Source organism: Labrus bergylta, chromosome 8 (assembly GCF_963930695.1).
Source record: "Labrus bergylta chromosome 8, fLabBer1.1, whole genome shotgun sequence".
NCBI classification, from domain to species: Eukaryota; Metazoa; Chordata; class Actinopteri; order Labriformes; family Labridae; genus Labrus; species Labrus bergylta.
This window is the reverse complement of record NC_089202.1, coordinates 21,038,323-21,058,459: the sequence shown is the minus strand read 5'-3', so window position 1 is coordinate 21,058,459 and position 20,137 is coordinate 21,038,323. Positions and strand designations below refer to the sequence as shown.

The 20,137-nt window shown below is 40.1% G+C and overlaps 2 protein-coding genes across 2 annotated transcripts in view; both read left to right on the top strand.

Moving 5' to 3' along the window:
- The window catches only part of sv2a (synaptic vesicle glycoprotein 2A), a 50,861-nt gene extending 34,644 nt beyond the window's left edge, over positions 1-16,217 (top strand). Inside the window, exons 4-13 of the mRNA XM_020644495.2 lie at positions 1,710-1,861; positions 2,141-2,274; positions 3,565-3,654; positions 4,358-4,465; positions 5,622-5,710; positions 5,961-6,125; positions 6,467-6,600; positions 8,654-8,860; positions 9,938-10,097; positions 12,250-16,217. Coding sequence (XP_020500151.2) covers positions 1,710-1,861; positions 2,141-2,274; positions 3,565-3,654; positions 4,358-4,465; positions 5,622-5,710; positions 5,961-6,125; positions 6,467-6,600; positions 8,654-8,860; positions 9,938-10,097; positions 12,250-12,433 — 1,423 coding nt within the window. The 3' untranslated portion in view covers positions 12,434-16,217. The remainder of the gene's footprint in view (positions 1-1,709; positions 1,862-2,140; positions 2,275-3,564; positions 3,655-4,357; positions 4,466-5,621; positions 5,711-5,960; positions 6,126-6,466; positions 6,601-8,653; positions 8,861-9,937; positions 10,098-12,249) is intronic.
- A 953-nt stretch (positions 16,218-17,170) lies between these two features.
- Positions 17,171-18,534, top strand: bola1 (bolA family member 1). The gene is made up of 2 exons (XM_020644529.3): positions 17,171-17,245; positions 17,818-18,534. Exon 2 carries the CDS (start codon positions 17,841-17,843, stop codon positions 18,291-18,293), a length of 453 nt encoding a protein of 150 aa, XP_020500185.2. The 5' UTR covers positions 17,171-17,245; positions 17,818-17,840; the 3' UTR covers positions 18,294-18,534.
- The last annotated feature ends 1,603 nt before the right edge of the window (positions 18,535-20,137 follow it).

Sequence of the window (20,137 nt, the reverse complement as noted above, 5' to 3'; positions counted from 1 at the left end):
CACACACACACACACACACACACACACACTGCAGCCAGGCCTGGAAATGAAACAGTCACGACCGCTGTGGTGCATCATTTGACTTGACAACTAGAGCAGTACAACATGTCAGAGGACAGATACAAATGCTGTGTTTTTAACAGAATAAAATCCCACCCTCAGATTCTTGGATGTTTTGAATGTTCTGGAGCTGTTTTCCATTTAAGTGTAGGAATGTGCTTTTCGATGGTCCCAGTTCCTTCAAATGGTTTTGTCTACTTGCACTTAAGAAGGTAATTTCATTAACTAACATCCCGAATCTCCACACGATGAGCCTGAACTAAATGGTTTTTTTTTTGTAGAAGGGTTTAATGGCGCATCAGGTCTTCTCGTCTCCTCGTGTTTCTGCTTGTGTGGCTGAATGCTGGTGGCTGTGGTACAACGTCAGCAAAATGGCGGCCGATGCTCTGATTTTCAAACTCTGATGGGAAAACATGACTTCCACCAGACTTTAGATGTTTTAAGTACAATATGTAAATATTACCTTATCTTGTTTGAGCGACACTATAACCTTAACATATGTATCACATCATGATGTTGATATTTTGTCAGTTATGCAAAGACATCAAATGTGTACCGACAAAAGAAGCAAAGCCTCGATAACACATCTTATTTTCGATGATTTGCACTGTTTTTGAGCTACTCTGCATGGCGTGCCTCTTTGGATGACAGTGTCAGTTTGTCCAACACTTTTTTTTTTTTTTTTTACCCAAATCTGTACAATGTGTCTGTCTGCGTTCAAACGTGCAGCTCATCCCAAAAACTTCAGCTCATGAGTATTGTGTGAACAAGACTTAATAAGCAATCGTTTGCACACAGATACACCAAAATGAAATGTGTGATATAGTGAACATGACCCATTTCATATCTGCATGTTAGCACATGCACTCTGAGTATGGTAGCATGCTAATATTAGCGTTTGGCTGAAAGCAACTGTTGTGTTTTTATTGATGCTTTATAATAATAATTAAATGTATAAAGCCCTTTCAAAAATGATTTTCAAATTGCTTTACAATAAAATAAACAGCAAATAAGGCAAGTTGTAGATAAGCAAAAAAAAAGAATAATTTAAATCCGTTATTATCAATATAAAACTTGCTAGCATGTCTGTTGACTATTGTTGAAACTACCACTAGGGGGCATCAAAATCAAACATTTGAATTATTTAGAAAACGATTTATAAATGAAATTATAACCTGGAAGTCAAAACCTATTTTCTTCTTTCTTCAGTTGATTAGTTTGTAAAGTGTAGCTCCGATGAATGCCCAGCTCAGCAATCACAAAACAACAGCTTGAAACTCTAAACTCTCTTTATTGTTTTGAACTGTGAATTGGGGCTTTTCTCTGTGGCTATTTCTGCCGTTTGCAGCGTGCTGAACTTGTCCAAATTGAGTCATCATGTTAACCACACTGCCCCATTTTAACTGGCAGAGCTCTGAGTTTGAACCTGTTCCCAGAATCTGTTCGGGTCGTAAACTGTTGTGATGGAAGATGTACAACGAGGCCGTAAAGAAGCCGCTATGGATCGCAGTCCGCTGGGCTTTAATGGACGGCTTTTAAGACTTTAATGTTCATTCTTCATCAACCACAAGGCTTTATCTGACTTTTGTATATCACTCATTCTCCCTCCTGATGCTTTAACTTTTGATTGAAATTCATGTTCTCCACAGCATCGGCGGCTCCATCCCCATCGTGTTTTCCTATTACTCTGAGTTCCTGGCCCAGGAGAAGCGAGGAGAGCATCTGAGCTGGCTCTGCATGTTTTGGATGATCGGCGGTATCTACGCCTCTGCCATGGCCTGGGCCATAATCCCACACTATGGTGAGAGACACACACAGATCACTCGGTCAGGAAACCATTGTCAGAGTCAATATGTGCATGTTAGTCAGCGGATTAGTCAGTAAGTCATTTTTATATTTTTTAGTTTACATGAAAACGTAGAGATGGGATGCTAGGGCTGTTTGTCAATCAACAGTGGAGAGAAGTAACTAACCTCCTTCCCTCACTAGTTACAGGAAGCTTCTCATGCTCACAATTCAGGTCTAGCAGCTGCATCTCAGCTCATCTTTTCAGTCCTCTCCCTCTCTCCTCCTCTGTCAGGCTGGAGTTTCCAGATGGGTTCGGCCTACCAGTTCCACAGCTGGCGTGTCTTTGTGTTGGTGTGTGCCTTACCCGCTGTGGCGGCCATCTCTGCCCTCACCACCATGCCTGAGAGCCCGCGCTTCTACCTGGAGGTCAGCTCGCTGCACACTCAGACCTTGTGGAAAATGTTATCAGAATGCCTCTTCACTTCATGAATACATAAAGAGCCTTGAAACAGAAAGCATCAGTGCGCCTGCAAATCAGAAGACACCGTGCTGCAGACAAAGTGCTGCATACTCGTTTTCCAGAATATTTTGAATAGATAAATAAAAGTGCGTGTGTAAATCTTGGAGCAGACTAAACAGGGGACTGTAATGTGAAAAAGAGTATATCTGAAGTCTTTTACCTTTCACTGTGTTTCGAATTCTGACAGAGTAAAGAGTGAACTGGAAACTTGGAGATAGATTTTGGGATTCGTTGATGAAGGAATCATTTAAAGCTGTTTTACAGTATAAGGTCTCCTGGTTTGTTGGGTATTTTTTGCTGTCCAGTATGATTCTGATCCCAATATTAAACTTGGATCAAAATCATTAAATATTTAACAGTATTTTCCATCCTTTTTTATATCTCAGCCACTTTTATCAAACTGTAAATACATCAACATATACTTCCCTTGTTTTATCAACAGAAGGTATTTCGTTGTTATTTTTGCCGCTTACACACATTTCAATCAGGGGGACTTCAGTAAGAGTGAACAATCATATGAACAAGTTTAGGAAAGATAAACGTGCAATGTCTTTGGTGATTAGACGCCTTCATGTTTTCATGTACTTTTCATGGACTACCCTTTTCATGAAAGGGTAGTCAGACAGACAGCAGGATAGGAAACCCCCTGTTGGAGTCTAGACACTGGTGGTGGTGGAAGTATGCAGGATGAGTGATAAGGAATTAGGAGGAGCTGGTTATGGACACTGTTGAGACGGTATGGAGGTGACTGGGGCTGGAGGAGGGTCGCAGCGATCAAACTAAAACGACAAACTGACAGCGAAAGAGAGGAGATCAGATTTTTCAAAATATGACGGCAGCAGGATGATTGGTCAAAATAAAGTCCTTTCAGTTTGCGGTTTGCTGACAGTCTTTGATGGCTCTTTCTTTGGATGTCACTGAAGTTCTGTACGAGACTGAGTTGGTTGTCTAGCGTCACTCCAAGATATTTGAAACTGTCACCTATTTCCACTGTTTGGGTATTGGTCTTTTCCAGTATTTATGCTAAATTGGGCTTACTGTTACTCAAATCAACGGTCCATCATTCAATCCCTGACCAGAAAAAAAACAACACAACTATTAAGAGATGCTAAAATATTGAGCTCAGCTTAGGTTAACAACGGCTACTGGTAAAAGAGACACAACTATTACATTTGTTTTTCATTTTTCTCCTTCAGAACGGGAAGCACGACGAGGCGTGGATGATTCTGAAGCAGGTCCATGACACCAACATGAGAGCCAAGGGCTACCCAGAGAGGGTCTTCTCTGTAAGTGACAGCAAAGAAGAACTGCGGTCTGCATGCAGTTAAAATTGTCTTCACACAGGGCATGTGTTGCTGCCTGCAGGCTGATACAAAGCAGCAGGTTCTGAGCTCTGTGCTGCATAAATTAGCATATTAAACATTTTAAACAGACTTTCTTTAAACTACTGTAATCTCTTAAAGCTCCCAGCCACACGGTTTGTGTTAATGTTTAATGAAAGGTATTAGAACAGGAATGAAAATCACAGTGTTAATGCTGAGATTCAACTTCGGGTGAAAAGGAACCATTCAATTGTTTGTGATTTTTGTTCCTTAACTGCAGAGCCGTTTTGCTAGATGGTTTGAAAAATATGGGAACAAATAATTATAATTAAAACTCCATGAATTATAATCAGCTTCTGTAAATTTTAGCTTTACAAATGAAACAGAAAAGAAAAATGGGACTATGATAGATCAATTATACATTGTGCATATCTGTTATCATACATTCTCCAATGTGTTTAAAGCATTATTGGCCATTATTACTCCATTTTGTTTTCTTATTACCTTTTCTAAAAGTAATAAGTGTAAATGACTAGAAAACAGTAATTGATATTATATATCTAATGATTGAATGTCTGTTTCCAGGTTGTTGTTTTTTTGTCCTGCACCTGTATCTTTTCAGTTGCATGTGTGCCCACTAGTTTTTTTCTCTTTTTGATGTTTCCAGGTGACCACAATCAAAACGGTGAAGCAGATGGATGAACTGGTGGACCTGGGCGATGGGGCCGCCTGGCATCAGAAATGGAGGGTCAAGCTAACTACGCTTTTCCACCAGGTGACAAACCCTGACATGTTATTTATCTTACAGATTGTTATTTAGGAAGATTAACTGCTGAGATGAAACAACAAGGTGTCACAGTGAGGACGGACAAGGACCAAAGAATCCATTTATGTTGGCAAAGTTGCAGGCTCGTATGAAATCCTGTTTGTTTTCAGAATGAAACCTGACCAATATATAATATGCGATGTCACTTTGTTAAAAAGAGGGAGTTCACTGCTTGCTATGGTTCTAGTCCTGGTGTGGATCAAAGTATGAGAGTTAGTCTGGTTGCCAGGTCCCTTGAGCAAAAAACTCCCCGTGTAGCAGCTGCACTCTGACACCTCTCCATGTCCACAGGTCCTGTTTGTATGTGTTTGTATTTGTGTCATAACGGAGTGTAAAACCAGAATCTTCCCTCTGGTAGTGTTGTACTACTCGAAATGGGACCGGTCTCGAGACCACTATTTGAAGGTCTCAGTCTCGTCTTGAGCTCAGGCTGGGCGGACTCCGGATTTTAAATCAAGACCGGTCAAGACCACCACTGCTAGGCTACTTTTTCCACGTCATCACTGTGATTAGAAGGAAAACGCCCTTTCTAAAAGAATGAATAACTTCATTTCATTCATAATTTGATGTTTATCCCCCCGAGTCAAGACCGGTCTCGATACCTGAATATCTTGGTCTTGGTCTCGGAGCACTCTAGTCTTCGGTATGTCTTGGTCTTGGTTAGTCTGTCTTGACTACAACACTACCCTCTGGGATTATTAAAATATGTAAAATAGATATATTTTATAAATCTATATTTACCTGAACTGACATTAGGTGAATGAAACGATGCAATAAGGAATTCTAAACCTTGTCATTTATTAACACATTCACCAAGTGAACAAACATTAATGCCAAATGAAAGTTGGGAAGAACTTTCTGAGTTTTGACTTTATTTATGTGACAGTCAAAGTCTTCATCTTTTGTGGACTGTGTGTATTTAGTGACAGGATTTGTTTGCTTTATGACTAGGAGGGGATTCTGGGAGTTTTGTGTTGATTTATTGCAGCTGCTGCTTGTTTTCAGAGATGTCTGGTGTATATTGACTTTTTATTTGACTGTGCTTGCATATTTATTGTTTTCTCTTTGTGCCTCCATGTCTGTGTGTTTGTTTTCTTTCCTTTAGGTGTGGAGTAATTTCCTCACCATCTTCTCTCCAGAGTACCGCCGCACCACCTACATGATGATGGCCGTTTGGTTCTCCATGTCCTTCAGGTGAGATGAGGTTAAAGACAGGGCGAACCCCGGCAGGTTTAGATCAGTTCTTTGACATGTTGAGTAAATACTACCGCTTACTCAACATGTTCAGTTATTTGCTGAATCCAAAAATGCTCACAGCAGTAATGTGTTGATGGCTTTGCAGGTATTAGGTTACAAACTCTTTCTCAGATAGAGTTTACATCTTGTTGATGTGTTCTGCACTCTTACCCTTTCTGCCTCTCTCCTCGTCCTCTGCCTTGTCCAGCTACTACGGTCTGACAGTGTGGTTCCCCGACATGATCAAGTACCTGCAGAAACAGGAGTACGCCTCGCGCACCAAGGTGTTCGTCAAGGAGAAAGTTGAACACGTCACCTTTAACTTCACCCTGGAAAACCAGGTCCACCGCCAGGGAGAGTACTTTAACGACAAGTGAGTCAGCCGGGGAAAAAAAAAACATGCATCCCCTCAGACTCATCGTGAATTAAACCATCATAAGGATATCTGAATAAATTAAATATGTATCATATCTTCAATACTTTGTGTGTGAATATCTTTGATGATAACCGTTTAGATAAATGTATGAAATCTGCATGCCTAGCATTGCTTTGGTTGCATGAAGTTTCTGCAGACTTGTTCATATTTAATCGGCCGGACTGTGATGTTTATTGATGAAGACTTTGCGTTTTCATTTTTTTGATCTCTCTCCACTTCCAACTCCCATAATCCATCTGTTCACGTCTTGCATCATCCCTGCCTGTAACTCTATGCAGATTTATGAATTTAAAGATGAGGTCTATGGTGTTTGAAGACTCGCTGTTTGAGGAGTGTTACTTTGAAGACATCACCTCCAGCAACACCTTCTTCAAGAACTGCACCTTTATCGCCACCCTCTTCTACAACACAGGTAGGAAACACACACACGCACACACACACGCGCGCGCACACACACACACGTACACACGCACGCACACACACACACACACACACACACACACACACACACACACACACGCGGAAGGTGTAATGTTTGGTGGGGACCTATCGGCTTGCATTTGTGACATCATGACCCATTTAAATCAGCATTGTAAAAAAACTTACTTTTTTTCAGGATCTAACTATCCCCTTTTCTTTTTGTGTAAATTGCGCATGTCTCTGAATAATTGTAGCATGTTTTACATTTACAGAGACTCTGATTTTACTAAAAAAGAAATGCCACCACAAATGATACGCAGATGTTTCTCATATGGGAAAGTGTTCTGTCTATAATAATCATTTATGGAAGCGCCTTATTGTCTGTGTGATATGAAACCATGGTCACGTAAAGTTCTTGTTCTGTGGGATTTTGGGGAGCTTCTCCCAAAGCTGGCTGCTGCATCTGATGCTTCCTTCTTAAAGAAGGGTGCTTCTTTCTGCTGTGAGTGTGTGGAGTGGTAGAAAGGGGGGTCCGGTTTGAGAAAGGCTGTAGGCTCTGCCCCTCAGGCTCCTGCAGCACGAGTGGCATTAGGATCCCGTATCATAATCTTCAGAAAACACTGATTTTTACTTAGTTTACCTTTAAAATGTTCTACACTGGCTTCCATTTGATGCAGATTTATTTTGATTGAAAAGTAAAGTCATGGGAAAATGGAATAAATTCTTATTTGATGATTTTGTGTAACTCTCTTTGCCTGAGATACAACGCACTAATAACAGCAATGGCAAGATGGCGGCGCCCACAAATCGAAACTGTCGAATTGCTCTATACAATCTGTGGTAGTTGATGTCAGCCTATAATTTAGTATCATTACAATAGGACCTTATGTATCCATCAATATTAGGATAAGGTGCATGGTCAGTTTGTTCCTCTTTATTTCTCCAGATATTTAAAAAGGAAGCAAAATCAGCTCCAACTGTTTGTGCAAATGGCTCATGTCATTGTACTTTCTTTTACCCTCCTCTGACTAACTGAATGATTTTACACTTAATTCAGCTTTCAGAGCTGCAGTGTCTCCTAGCAACCCAGACTGAATCCTTTAATATTTCATTTTACAATACTGGAGCTGTCTCTCATGTCAAACCAGGGCATTGATTTTTTTTCCACTGATATGTCAAAAAAGGAAGTAGCTGAAAACTCAATCCTGTGCATTTTAGACAATGACATTGTCGACTATTTATCTGCAGCTGTGTCCGCACATACATCACTCTTGCATACAACAGATAGAAGCCAGACCTTCCACCCCCTTTTGTTAGTTGTTTGCAGTCTTAACACACGTAAAGTGATCACTCACAGCTGCTATCAGTGTCGGCCAGAAGTTCCTCATTATAGAGGAATTAAAAACATGCTTGCTTATGGACGCTTAATTGAGCTCCCTATTTTAATGCCACAGTGACCCTTATTGTCAAACTGCAGCATAATGGGAACAAACCACATGATGGATAGTTTGGCCAAAAGGAGATGGCATTATGTTTGTCTGAACTAAATTAGGTTATATGAGTCATTTAGTAGCCTATACAACTTTACATCAAAATATGAAGTTTATTCAGATTATCTTTATTTTGGACATTTTTTGTGAATTAAAATAACATGTGGTGCATTGAATTGGTTGTGAATGCATCCTAAAGCGCTAATTCAGGTGCAATTATTTGCGCCAAAAGGGATGATTTTTGACTCGTTAGTTTCAAATCAATGCAGAAAAGCCTTTTTGACTCAATATAAACCATAAAGCAGGAAATTGCAGAGTTATCAATGAGGGCTTCATAATCCTGATGGACAATGTTTACATTTCAAGAAGTTGCTTTGTAATTATGCTTAACTGGACTGCTCTTTATTGATACAGATTCAACCATGCTCCCTACCTTGTTTGTTAACCTGATAACCAAAACGCTAACTGTCATAATCAAACATTTCTGTGTTCACTCTTTATCAATCCTCTTTACTTTCCTCCCTCTCTCCCTCCCTCTCTCTCTTTTCTCCACAGATCTCTTCAAGTATAGGTTGGTCAACAGCAGGCTCATCAACAGCACGTTCCTGCACAACAAAGAGGGCTGCGTGCTTAGCGACGTCAGCGATGAAAACAATGCCTACATGGTCTACTTCGTCAGTTTCCTGGGCACCTTGGCTGTGTTGCCTGGCAACATTGTCTCTGCGCTGCTCATGGACAAGATCGGACGGCTGAGGATGCTAGGTAATATGAACGCAGAGGCCCATTCAGCATATTAAGCATGGCGGATGTTTTCCTCTGACTGCTCGCTCATGATGGGAAACTCAAGTTCTGGTAAAATGATGAACTGCTATGTGACCGAAATCTGGCAAATATTACTATTAGATGATAAGCAACTGAAAAGAGGATACATAGTGAGAGTTCACAGGGAAATATGGCAATTTCAAGATAAAAAAATATATAAGATAACACTTCAGAAACATACAGCTGAGTCCCAACAGGTAACTTTGGCATGAAACCAATTCATGGATAAACATAACAGTTAGCCAGCTACCTTAACATTTTTGAAGTCATTCCTATCTAATCATCACATGCTCTCAAAAAGTCAGGTGGTTAAATGCTGCACTAGCTTTTGTGTAACATTAGCTTTCGAAGTGATTCAAGGTCCTGTGAGGACATTTTGGTTTGTGTCTATTTTGGCAACCCCTGTTTACAAATTGGTCTATACTGATTATGTCCTGTACATCTGTTGGTAGCGTAATTTTTTTTTTCTTCTGATTTCTTTTAACGGTCAAATCTAACACGTATCAAGTATTTGCTATAGGAATTCAAAAACAGGCTGTTTTGGCAGCGCACTTTTGACAAGTTTGTCTTACGTCCACCCACCGGCAACAGAAAGCATTAAAAATAATACAGAAACAGCTGATGGTCTCCTTTACTTTTGAAGCTCATATAGCTCACTATTAATTTCAGTGTGTTTCAGAAGCTGCTTCGAACTTATGAAAGCGTTACAAATTACGGAATAGAGTATTTGGCATGCACAAACTGTAAAACAATGTTTTATTCAAAGGCCTAAATTTTAACCCTATTTATTACACCCAAACCCACACAGGTACAGGTCCCAAAAACACAATGTTTTCTTAATATTGTGTTCTTTCTTCACAATGGTCAAATGATTTGGACAGGGCACTGATGAACTGAAGGTGTTTCTTGTCTGTCTGGTTTATATGAGAGGCTTGAACAAATTATGAGTTGATAAAGGACTCCAATCCTTGCTTATTTATTCTTTACCGTTATCTTTCACCCGGTGTCTCTCTCCAGCGGGCTCCAGTGTGATCTCTTGCGTCAGCTGTTTCTTCCTGTCCTTTGGCAACAGCGAGTCGGCCATGATTGCGCTGCTTTGCCTGTTTGGGGGAATCAGCATCGCTTCCTGGAACGCCCTCGATGTGCTGACGGTGGAGCTCTACCCCTCTGACAAGAGGTAGGAAATATAGGCATGCCCTGAAATCTCCCTGACACTGTAGATTACGTGTTAAATGCTGTCACGAGACTTGCCCGTCGATGATTGGCTGGCTTACAGGGATGGATGACATTGTGTGATGAACTCATTGGTCGTCCATGTGATGCAAAGCATACAGCAGCCTTGTTGCCACCTAATGGCCTGAGAGGATCTTTTCCTAGCTCTTCATGGTCCCGCTTAGAAAAGCTGAGTTTGTAAACCCACATTTTAATTCTTTGAAAATAGCTGAATATAAAATACATTTAACATAATCACAAAATGAACCAAAACAAGAAGATGTTTCTTTGTGTGTCCATCTGTATCAATTTGGAAATCAGCGTTTGAATTTTTATTCTATAAGCTGTTGCTCCACCTTGTGGCTAAGCAGACACCCTACAAGCAATAATGTTTAGGCATCAGGGTGTCTCTCTTTTCACTTTAAGGTTAAGAGAGATCAATTCTGCATCTCAACACCAATGGTTCATTATTCTAACAGAAAATTCCCTCTGAGCTGGTCTGCTGAACACGGTCAGCCGTTGCCATGCAATGTAATATGTACTAACAGTGCGGCTTTGTGTGATTCCCCAACATTTCGTCCCTCAGCTATCCTACAAATGCAACTATGTGGTGCATTACTGTGCAGAAAACAATAACACAAGTAAATAAAACCTCAATAAACAAACCAAAACAATGATCTGGACATCAATGAAAAGGTTTAAATGGAATATAAAATTATTAAAATCATCAACAGGAATTCTATTTATTCAGTAATATACAGTAATAATCAGCCTGTCAGGCAGTTTACACAATAATTAATACTACTGTATAAGCCAGTGAGAGATTTGTATATATGTCTGACAATCAATCTGTGAAAGATTCTGTAAGACTTTGAAACTCTTCTTAAATGAGGCGTCCTTTTAATATACGTACCAGCAGTGCAGCACATCATCAGTAAGGCCCCGTGTCCACATAGCGTTTTTTCCTCAGTGTTTTTTCTCAGTTGTTTTCAATGGGTAGAGATGAAAAGCGCAGCGCCACGCGTCTTTCACAAGCGCCCTGCCGTTTTTGTGCTGCCTCTCCGATTGCTCAAGTTGAAAGTGTTTCAACTTTTCAGAAAGGCGCTGTTGACATCAAAAAATGTTTGATATTCCCTGTATTTTAGCCTCCTACGGATCGTATCTTGTACTCACATCCTCTTTGCTCCGTGTCTGCTGGGGTAGAAAACGATCTCAAATTGAAAACATGCAGCAAAAATGAACAGAGCTGTGTCGGTCATACAGCGGCCGTTGTCAACAGACTGTTGTCATGGAGACAGGACGGATGTGCAGCGCTTTTACTCTCAGCGCACGAACGCTTCATGCAAACACTCCCGAGAGCACAGCCTGCGCTTTTCTGCCCGGAAAAAAAACGCTCGGTGGACACGGGGGGGCCTTACTGATGATGCTGCTCTCTGATGCTGTGGAGGCAAAGATTTCTCATTCGGCAGCTTTGGCTCCTACACTGTGTGTCGACCTGAGGAAAAGATGTGAGCGAGGGATGCAAGGATTAGGACACACGTAAGCCATGGACTATATTAAACACGTAGTCTTAGTGACGTCGCCCGTTGGTTTCTAAAGAGGCGTTTTGAAGCCCTGTGCTATCTTAACCTAACTTTTAAATGTGTAAAATGCAACATTTTAAACAATAATATTAAACAATATTATAACATTAAACAATAATATAACATTTTAAACAATAATATAGCAGTCAGATATCAAATATATCCTAACTAAATATGTTGGTGACCAATGCCTTTCTATTAAAGAGTGAATCCAACTTCCTTATAGTCAGCGCTTCCTTAAAGTTGTTTATGTTTCACTCTGAGTCTCGAATAAGTGTCATACATGTTTCTTTCACATGAAGCCCAGTCAGAACTCTGAGGGAGGGGCGGGACAGCTTTGTTTTGGTTTCAGAGACTTGTGCTAAAAGTGTGACATTTACTGGACATCTACTCTGAGAGTCTCATATTAAATCAATCTATAAACATGCAAAGAGCTGACCTGAAGGCAAATATCTACAATGTGTGTACAAATAATGAGATAACAGACTATAGTGTGTGACTGTGTACCCTCTCTGTCCCCTTTCTCTTTCTCAGAACCACAGCGTTTGGCTTCCTCAACGCCCTCTGTAAATTAGCGGCTGTTTTAGGCATAAGCATCTTCACCTCGTTCGTTGGTATCACCAAGGCCGTGCCCATCCTCTTTGCCTCGGGGGCGCTGGCGGCGGGCAGTTTTCTGGCCCTTAAACTACCGGAGACGCGGGGTCAGGTGCTGCAATAGTGTGTGTGGCGCCATCAACTTTCCAGGGGAGCAGAAGAGTTTTCGCCACACTGTGAATGAAGAGCTCAAGAGCCCTCGAAATCCTACCCTCTAACCCCTCACTTCACAATGATAGAGTAAAGTAAGTGCACACGCCTCAAGACAACACAGAGGAGCGACATAGATTTGCTGTAAACTTTGATAGGTCCCCTTCCATGCAATAGAAGCTGTGTCAAACACCTCGAGCTTCAATAGATTGCTAAATGTGAAGGAAGGTTGCTCAGTAAAAGAGTGATGTTTAATTTCCTGTTCATAAAATAAAATGTTTAGATTTGGTTCCCAAATTAAAGTACATCCACCTGGGGTTGGAGGTCAGGGGACTGGGGTTCTTGATGATGAGCCATGGAAATAGACTCATAGAAACGACCACTAGCCATTGATGCGAAGTTCTCTGTAGTCACCTCCATTCTCCTGAGCAAATTCAACTCACCTGTCAAGTCTCGAGTACTCTGCCATTGTTGGACACAGAATCAAAAATGCGACATTTTCTGCCTTGATTTGAAGCATTTTTGACTTTTCTGGGTAAAACCAAGACTCAACTCTCTTGGCTTTCTCTCAAAACAAAGACCTCTCCTCATTTTTTCTCTCCTAAAGGTCTTGTGTTGGTGTACAGACTTACTGCCATTTTTTTTTAGGCGATAGAACATTCCAGGTTTGCTTTCGTTGTTGTTAGAAAGTGACGAGGAGATCAATCGAGGCCCCCCTTCTCCCTTTAAAACATGGTTTCTGATCACGTCACGATACATTCAAAACAGTTCGATGTATGTTTCCCATGCCACGTCTTCAATTCTGTGCTGTCACGATCGCCATTTCATCTCAACAATCAAGCCATTTGTTAAAATGTACATTTGAAGCACAACCATTAGCCAGTGTGAATGTCCCCTAACATTTTCTTGACTTGATGAAAATGTTCAGAAACTCGCAGTCAGTCACCATTTTTCATCATACTGTGTATCCCTTTGTAAGAAATGCCTTGTTGGTACCCCCCCCTCCTCCCCCGTCCCGGTCTTACAGTGCGTTTGCCTCTTATCAAATCTGTTTGGAGGGTGATATGCATGTCATAAAGTACGTATGTAAATTTATGGAAAGTTACATTTTTGACAAGTTTGATTCTCCAATTGATTATTCTGGATTCATTTGATGTCATTTCTTTTGACATTTCCATCCCACAAAAGACAACACAGTGCTTTTACTCTGCAGTCCGTAGCAGTAAACAGTCTTAGAGCACACTACCCAAAATAAAGACGATCCTTTATCTACACACATAACACACATAATAACACATTACAAATGGAAGAAAAGCAAGTAGTCAGGGGGTCAAAAAAATAAAAAAAACCTTCACCTTCAGCTTTTATGGTTTCACTGCAGGCACGAATTGTGTTAAGTGTGTAAGAGATGACAGATAAACTATAATCAAAATATTTGTGTGAACTGAATGTTTATATTGATGTGAGTGTGCTTCTTGGTGCAATATTGAACCTCTGTGCAATATTGAGATTTTATTATTTGAATATGTCTTTTAGCATTTCACATTTGGCTCAACTTTTCTGGTTTGTGAACGGTCGTGTGGGGTAGCTGTCTACGACTGATAACCGAACATGGTGTGATAACATACTGGAGGAGGCTTACCTGTTGTCTGATCTTTCAGGCTTTCTTGTTCCAAGAGCAGAGAGTAGCATCAACGGGATGTTTAGGAAAAACTGCTGGAAAAACTCTGCACCAAAATTTAGAATGGCAGCAAAGTTTTCCTACTTCCGATTTTCATTTTCTTAATGTGAGATGTGTATGTACTGGAACAGTGGTGATTTATTGCAGTCTCAATGATAGTCCATGGGGTATGGCTTTGGAGTGCACTGGAACGTGTGTTTACTTGTGCTTTATGATACTATTAAATGATACCAATGTAGCTAGATATAACATGAGATTCACCATAGAGAACTCACTGCCAAGGGCTGCCTGTCATCCATCCCACAACTTTAAAAGCACAGTGTCGGCAAAAATGACAACAACATTCCCCTGAACTAACAAAGCACGAGTGATGTGTTCACAATTGCAGGGTAAAAGACGACAAAATCCTAACATGCAAGATTGACAATAAAGTTCTCATCCAGACTGCCATTTTGTAGGATAGCAGCCATACATAGACTCAAGACAGTTAAATAAATAGACGACCCATTGCACTAAATGTACTCTGTCGTACATGCACAATCGTGAACGCCTTGAGTTCTTCAAGAAACAATCTGATGCAGCCTTGCTAGAGAGGTGTATAAAAAAAAGAGCAAGGTGTTTAGCAAGAGCACAAAGACCAAAACCAACCAAATGATGAGATTGTGAACACGAGTGCAGTTGTGAACATGGGTGCTTTGAGCTTTGACGACCTGCCCCCGTACATTTGAAACCCTCTCCCTGATTTATGTCCACAATTTGACATCATATTCATTATCTATGAGTGTGCCATCTCTCGTTAATTATTGCCAAATATTTTGTATGGCCTCAGTTTACGCATTACAGCATCAGTTCTCTGTTATAGATATGAATATATGTAAATAAAAATACTTATAGTGTAACTAATAAGATAGCTCTTCAAAGCTTTGTACCCCTGGACATTTGCAGTCAGTCAACTTTGATCTGTTACTATCATGCAAAGCGAGAACAACTGGACTCATCATGTTGAAGAAGACTTTTCCCGATTCATCTGAGAATCTGTCTTCCAGAGTCCGGGGTGCTCTCTTTTTGAAACCGCATGAAGTAATGGCTTCAGGAGCCAAAATGGCCAGCACATGAGAAAGGAAAATTAGCCTAAATTCCCCCTTTTAAAAGCACATTGATAATATATAAAAACGCACATTTACTGTACAAATATAAACGCTAAGCATCAGCAGTCCTACTCTCTGTATGTCGTCCTGTTTCACCCATGAAATGAAGAACAACGATGTCAAGATAACTGTTGTATTTGTTCAAAATGGATTGCCGTTAAAGCGCTAACCTGTCTCAGTGACTCAGTTCAGGCTCCTTCTAAGTCTAAATTGTCTGGTAGATACATATCTTAGCTTATGTTACAGGGTTTTTTTTGTATAATTAACTTGTTGCGTGAGCAACGGTCAATTGTGAGTGCAAAAAGTTAACAAAGCAATAAGTGTTTGGGTATTTGTCTCCTGTTCTCCTCTTTGAAGCTATTGGGAATCGGAGCACATGACTGTATGCTGGCCTTGTCCTCTAAAACGCTGAGTGTTGGCTTAATAATGACACCGGACTTAACAGCTAACATGTGTGTGTACTCTCTAAAACAACCCGAAGTCTTGAGGCTTTTGTCAATAAGATTGCATTGCCATTAATTAAATGTAACAAAGAATTTATCACCTTTGTCATTGTACTGTGCTGTAGAAACTGTAGTTGATTGTTTGTAAGTATAGAAACTGTTTGTGGAACCATGAATATATAAAAAAAGTTATATAAAAAAGTGTAAATGAACAATGATGTATGTTGTCTTTGATTTTGTGTATTTTGTAAAAAATGAGGATGAAATATAAGTAAATACATCAATGTTAAATACCGGTTATGAATCATAGTTAGCCTAAATGTGACGACATCAGTTCTGTTTAAAGGTGTGTGAGGTTTTTTCTTATATTTTCTCATTGTTGATTTTTGATTGGGTTCGCACTCTGCTGTGTGTCTGACCCTTTGGAATCACAATGGATAACAAAGAACCATGAAGAATAAACAAGTGCAAAAATACTAAAGTCAAGCGTTGTTGTTTCTTGTTGTCTATAAATTTTGTTTCACATTTTTCAACAAGGTTAGAATCCTGCTGCTGCAAAAAAGTATTTTTCTACTACATGTCAAATTCATATCATTATTGCTACAACACCCCTCAAAGGGAGCTCAAACACGAGTTAGCACTAGAAATTGTCTTACTCTGTAACAAATGAGACGGGTGTGTTGATGCAGGCTATTCATATCGATCAGATGTCAAGCTTTTCACTCTCACTCTGGAAGCTAAATTGCTGCAATAATAATGTTGTACTGTTGCGCTGAAGGTTGCAAGAATTAATGTAGGAAATATGACTTTTAAATAAGTTTTGCACAGAAGATAATATGTGCAATTTTTTAAAGAACTTGTTCTAAAAAAAAAAAAACTCATAGTAAAGCTGTTGGCAAACAATTTCTTCAGGGGTTGTCTGAGTTACATCTTGTCTGATTGCTGTAAGACTTTGTTCGTTCTTTGTTCCATTAAGAAAATGTTCATTATTGACAGTTTCATACAGTCTATGGTTATTATGACATCCACCTGCAGGTGAGAAAATCCTATTACCCTTACAGTGTAATCTCAATTCAATATCGTTTTGTGAATCACAACATTAATTTACAGTAGACTCTTCATTTTCTACCTTTTCCACTTACTTACCCCTTCGACTGTCTATGATAATGAATAGGTTACTTCCTTTTCCTCCTTTCAGCTGCCGCACTGACAGCACTGCAGAGCTGCACTGTCTCCTAGCAACCAGGAATTAAACCTAATTCAAAATGTGTGGCTAAACAATAAAAACATTTTTTTATAATACATATGTTTTTTATTTTTATTTTTATGAAACAAGAACACAGGATCCTGATAGAAATAAAAGATTTATAAAAGATTATTCCGTCGTATTTACTGAAGTTCGTATTTTACGTCAGAAGGGGGCAGTAACGCTCCATGCTTCCGGGAACACAACCTTAAGCGACATTGCGCATGTGCGACTTCTGTGTACTGCGCTCAACCGCTTCTGCTGCAAGGTGAGTGCCGATGTTAGAAACATCACTTTTAGCGTCTTAATGAGTCACTCAAAAGGTGTCTGTTATAATACAGACGTGTGTGTTGTATTTTTTTAGACCTTAGCGGTTCAGAGGCTGCGTCACATTGTCTTATTTTACTTAAATAATGCGCGATGTTTACAATGAAAACTAACAAGCTAGTTTCTGGTTAGCTCACCATCTGTCCCAGTGAAAGCTTATTTAGGACTGAAAGTCGTGTTACCGTCTCTGAAAGTGACTGTTTTACGCCATGTCAGGCTATAAGTGATTGAAAGTCAATTGGTTCTCTGTTTGTTTAACTTATCTTGACCATGGTTCTGCTGGGGCTGAACAGTGACATAAATCATACCGTAAAGGTTTGTTCATGAACCTGTGAGCTTTAAATCTGCAGCAAATTGTAGATTTCCTGCAAGATGTTGGCAATAAATTGATTGTGCTCCTTATGTGTATGGAAAATAGTATTAAAAAGGTGCATTTTTGTGTGTTATTTCACTACATAGCTTTGTTTTCATTAAAAATAATAACTTGTATTTATGCCCTTCTGTTTATTACAGGTGGTCTCCTGCCACATCCTCTGATGCTGCCCACTGTCCTCCGCTGTGCTCGGCCCATCTCTACCAGTCTTACCTTAAGCCGACCTTTGGCCCACTTCAGACCACACATGGACCCTGACCCGAGCCGGCCCGTTGAGAGAGCTATCAGAAGTAAACTGACCAACACACTCCAGCCTGACTACTTAGAGGTACACAATGAAAGCCACATGCACGCTGTGCCCCCTGGCTCAGAATCCCATTTCCGGGTCTTGGTTGTCAGCTCCCAGTTTGAGGGTCTGGCGTTAATAAAGCGCCACCGTTTGGTAAACGAAGCTCTGAAAGAGGAGTTGAGTAGCTGTGTTCATGCGCTTGCCATCCAGGCAAAGACACCTGAGCAGTGGGGGAGCAACCCCGCCCTGGCCAAGAGTCCTCCCTGCATGGGGGGCTCGAAGGGAGACCACACAGTGGAGGAGAAGCTGAAAGGAGGGCGGGAGTGAAGGTCGGCTTATGAAGCAGTTGTTGTGACTGAATTTAAAAGACTGCAGGTGAATGCTGTTGGACAGAAAATACACAATAACTTATCTTTGTCAAATGCAGGTAACAGTTGTTTTCCCCATAGAGCTATCCCTTTGTAAATTATACTTCCCTGGCTTAGTGGAAGAGAAAGTTGCAGTTTTCAATACAGAGATGGAGCTTTGTCGTGATTCTGTCATAATAAAAGATGAATTCAAACATGAATCACCAGTGTGTTTTAAAGGTACACTTATCACAATCAAAGAACTGATTCAACACCCTGTTCCACAATGAACTCCATTTTGACCAAAAGAATGAGGCTGATACATCCAGTTAAAGTCGTGAGAAACGGGTCTCTCCTACTTCGTGTAAAAGGTAAGTTTGTATGTTTTCAGGTCTGTCTGAATCCAAAACTTAGGTTGCACGTGTACATCCAGGTTGATACCATTTGGTTGGGGTGGGACCATCAAGGGACATAATTTACAGCAGATGTTATTACAAATAAAATAAAGGTTTTCACATATATGATATAAAGCTTTTTAATTTTGTATATTCAATTTATCGGTTTTGAACAGAGGTCACAACAGGTCAGATATGTGGTACCTTGTTTTTTTTCAGTAACCCTCCCTTGAGCCTGAAATCAGGGTGCAACGTCACAAGCCTTTCACTCTGTTAGCTAAAGTATCGGTGCTAGTTCGATGGACAAGAAAAAAATGAATAAATGTGTATTTCAAATGCTGAAGGCAAAACTATAACAAGATGACCTACTACAGCTGCTAACATTAACATTTTGCAAGCTTGTATGTTGTTTTTTAAAGCTATTCTTACCCACAGTCCTCAGCTCAGTGAAATGCAACTATATTAGCACCTTTTTATACATGACAGCATGCAGCCCAGAGTGCTTCACCACAGAATGATGGACAGGACATGAAAATAGAAATTGAATACGATAGATAGATGCATTCCTAAAAGACCAAACCAGGAAACACAGTAATAAAATAATTCAAACAAAACAAAAAAAAAAAGCGACAAGATTTGTGGGAATCAGAAAACTGTTGGATACATAACACTGACTAAGCCAGAGAGAGCATGACAGGGCGACTGCTGCTTGCAATATAAAATAGAAAAATGTTTTTTGAAATGCAAAGTTGCTGTACATAGGCAGCGTCAATAACACAGGCTGAACACAAGAGGGCAGTATGTGCACTTAAGTATATGACAAAGTGAGCTGGGCCGTTGAGCTGATGAACAGAAGACGTCTTCATTATTCTCCTTCAAGTCGAACATCAAATGATTGTTCATATAGTCCAACTATTCAAACTCATCTAGGTTTAAATTAACTCGTAACCACATTTTAAGAAAAATGTAACCATTTTTTCAGAAACCCACACACCTTATTGTGTAGCAGTAAATCTAATTTATTTAAACAACAACCCACACAACAACTAAAAAGTACAAAAGCAGTGATCAGTAGTCAACACGTGATTGCTTCACATATTTGTTAGATGATTATTGTTTAAGATTTTTAGTGATTGGCTGGAAAAAAAGAGAACAGAAGTACAAAATGTTCGGTCATTTGCGCTTGTTGTCAGTATGACGCACTCTGGCTGTTTGTGTGTGTGTGTGTGCGTGTACATGTATGTGGGTGGGCGTCTATTCTTGTCCTGGGGTTGTATGTGTCCCTGTGAAGGTCTTCTTGTCCTACCCTTAACTCTGATGACTCAAAAATCGCCCCTCAAGCCTGCGTGAGAGCGTTAGAATAACAAAAAAAACAAAACTGAAGATCCTTTGCCCCAATTGAAATGTCTTCTGTGAGATTAATTTAACA

Excerpts from the sequence above, each read along its gene's own strand:
- bola1 (XM_020644529.3), top strand. The coding sequence starts at position 17,841 with ATGCTGCCCACTGTCCTCCGCTGTGCTCGGCCCATCTCTACCAGTCTT.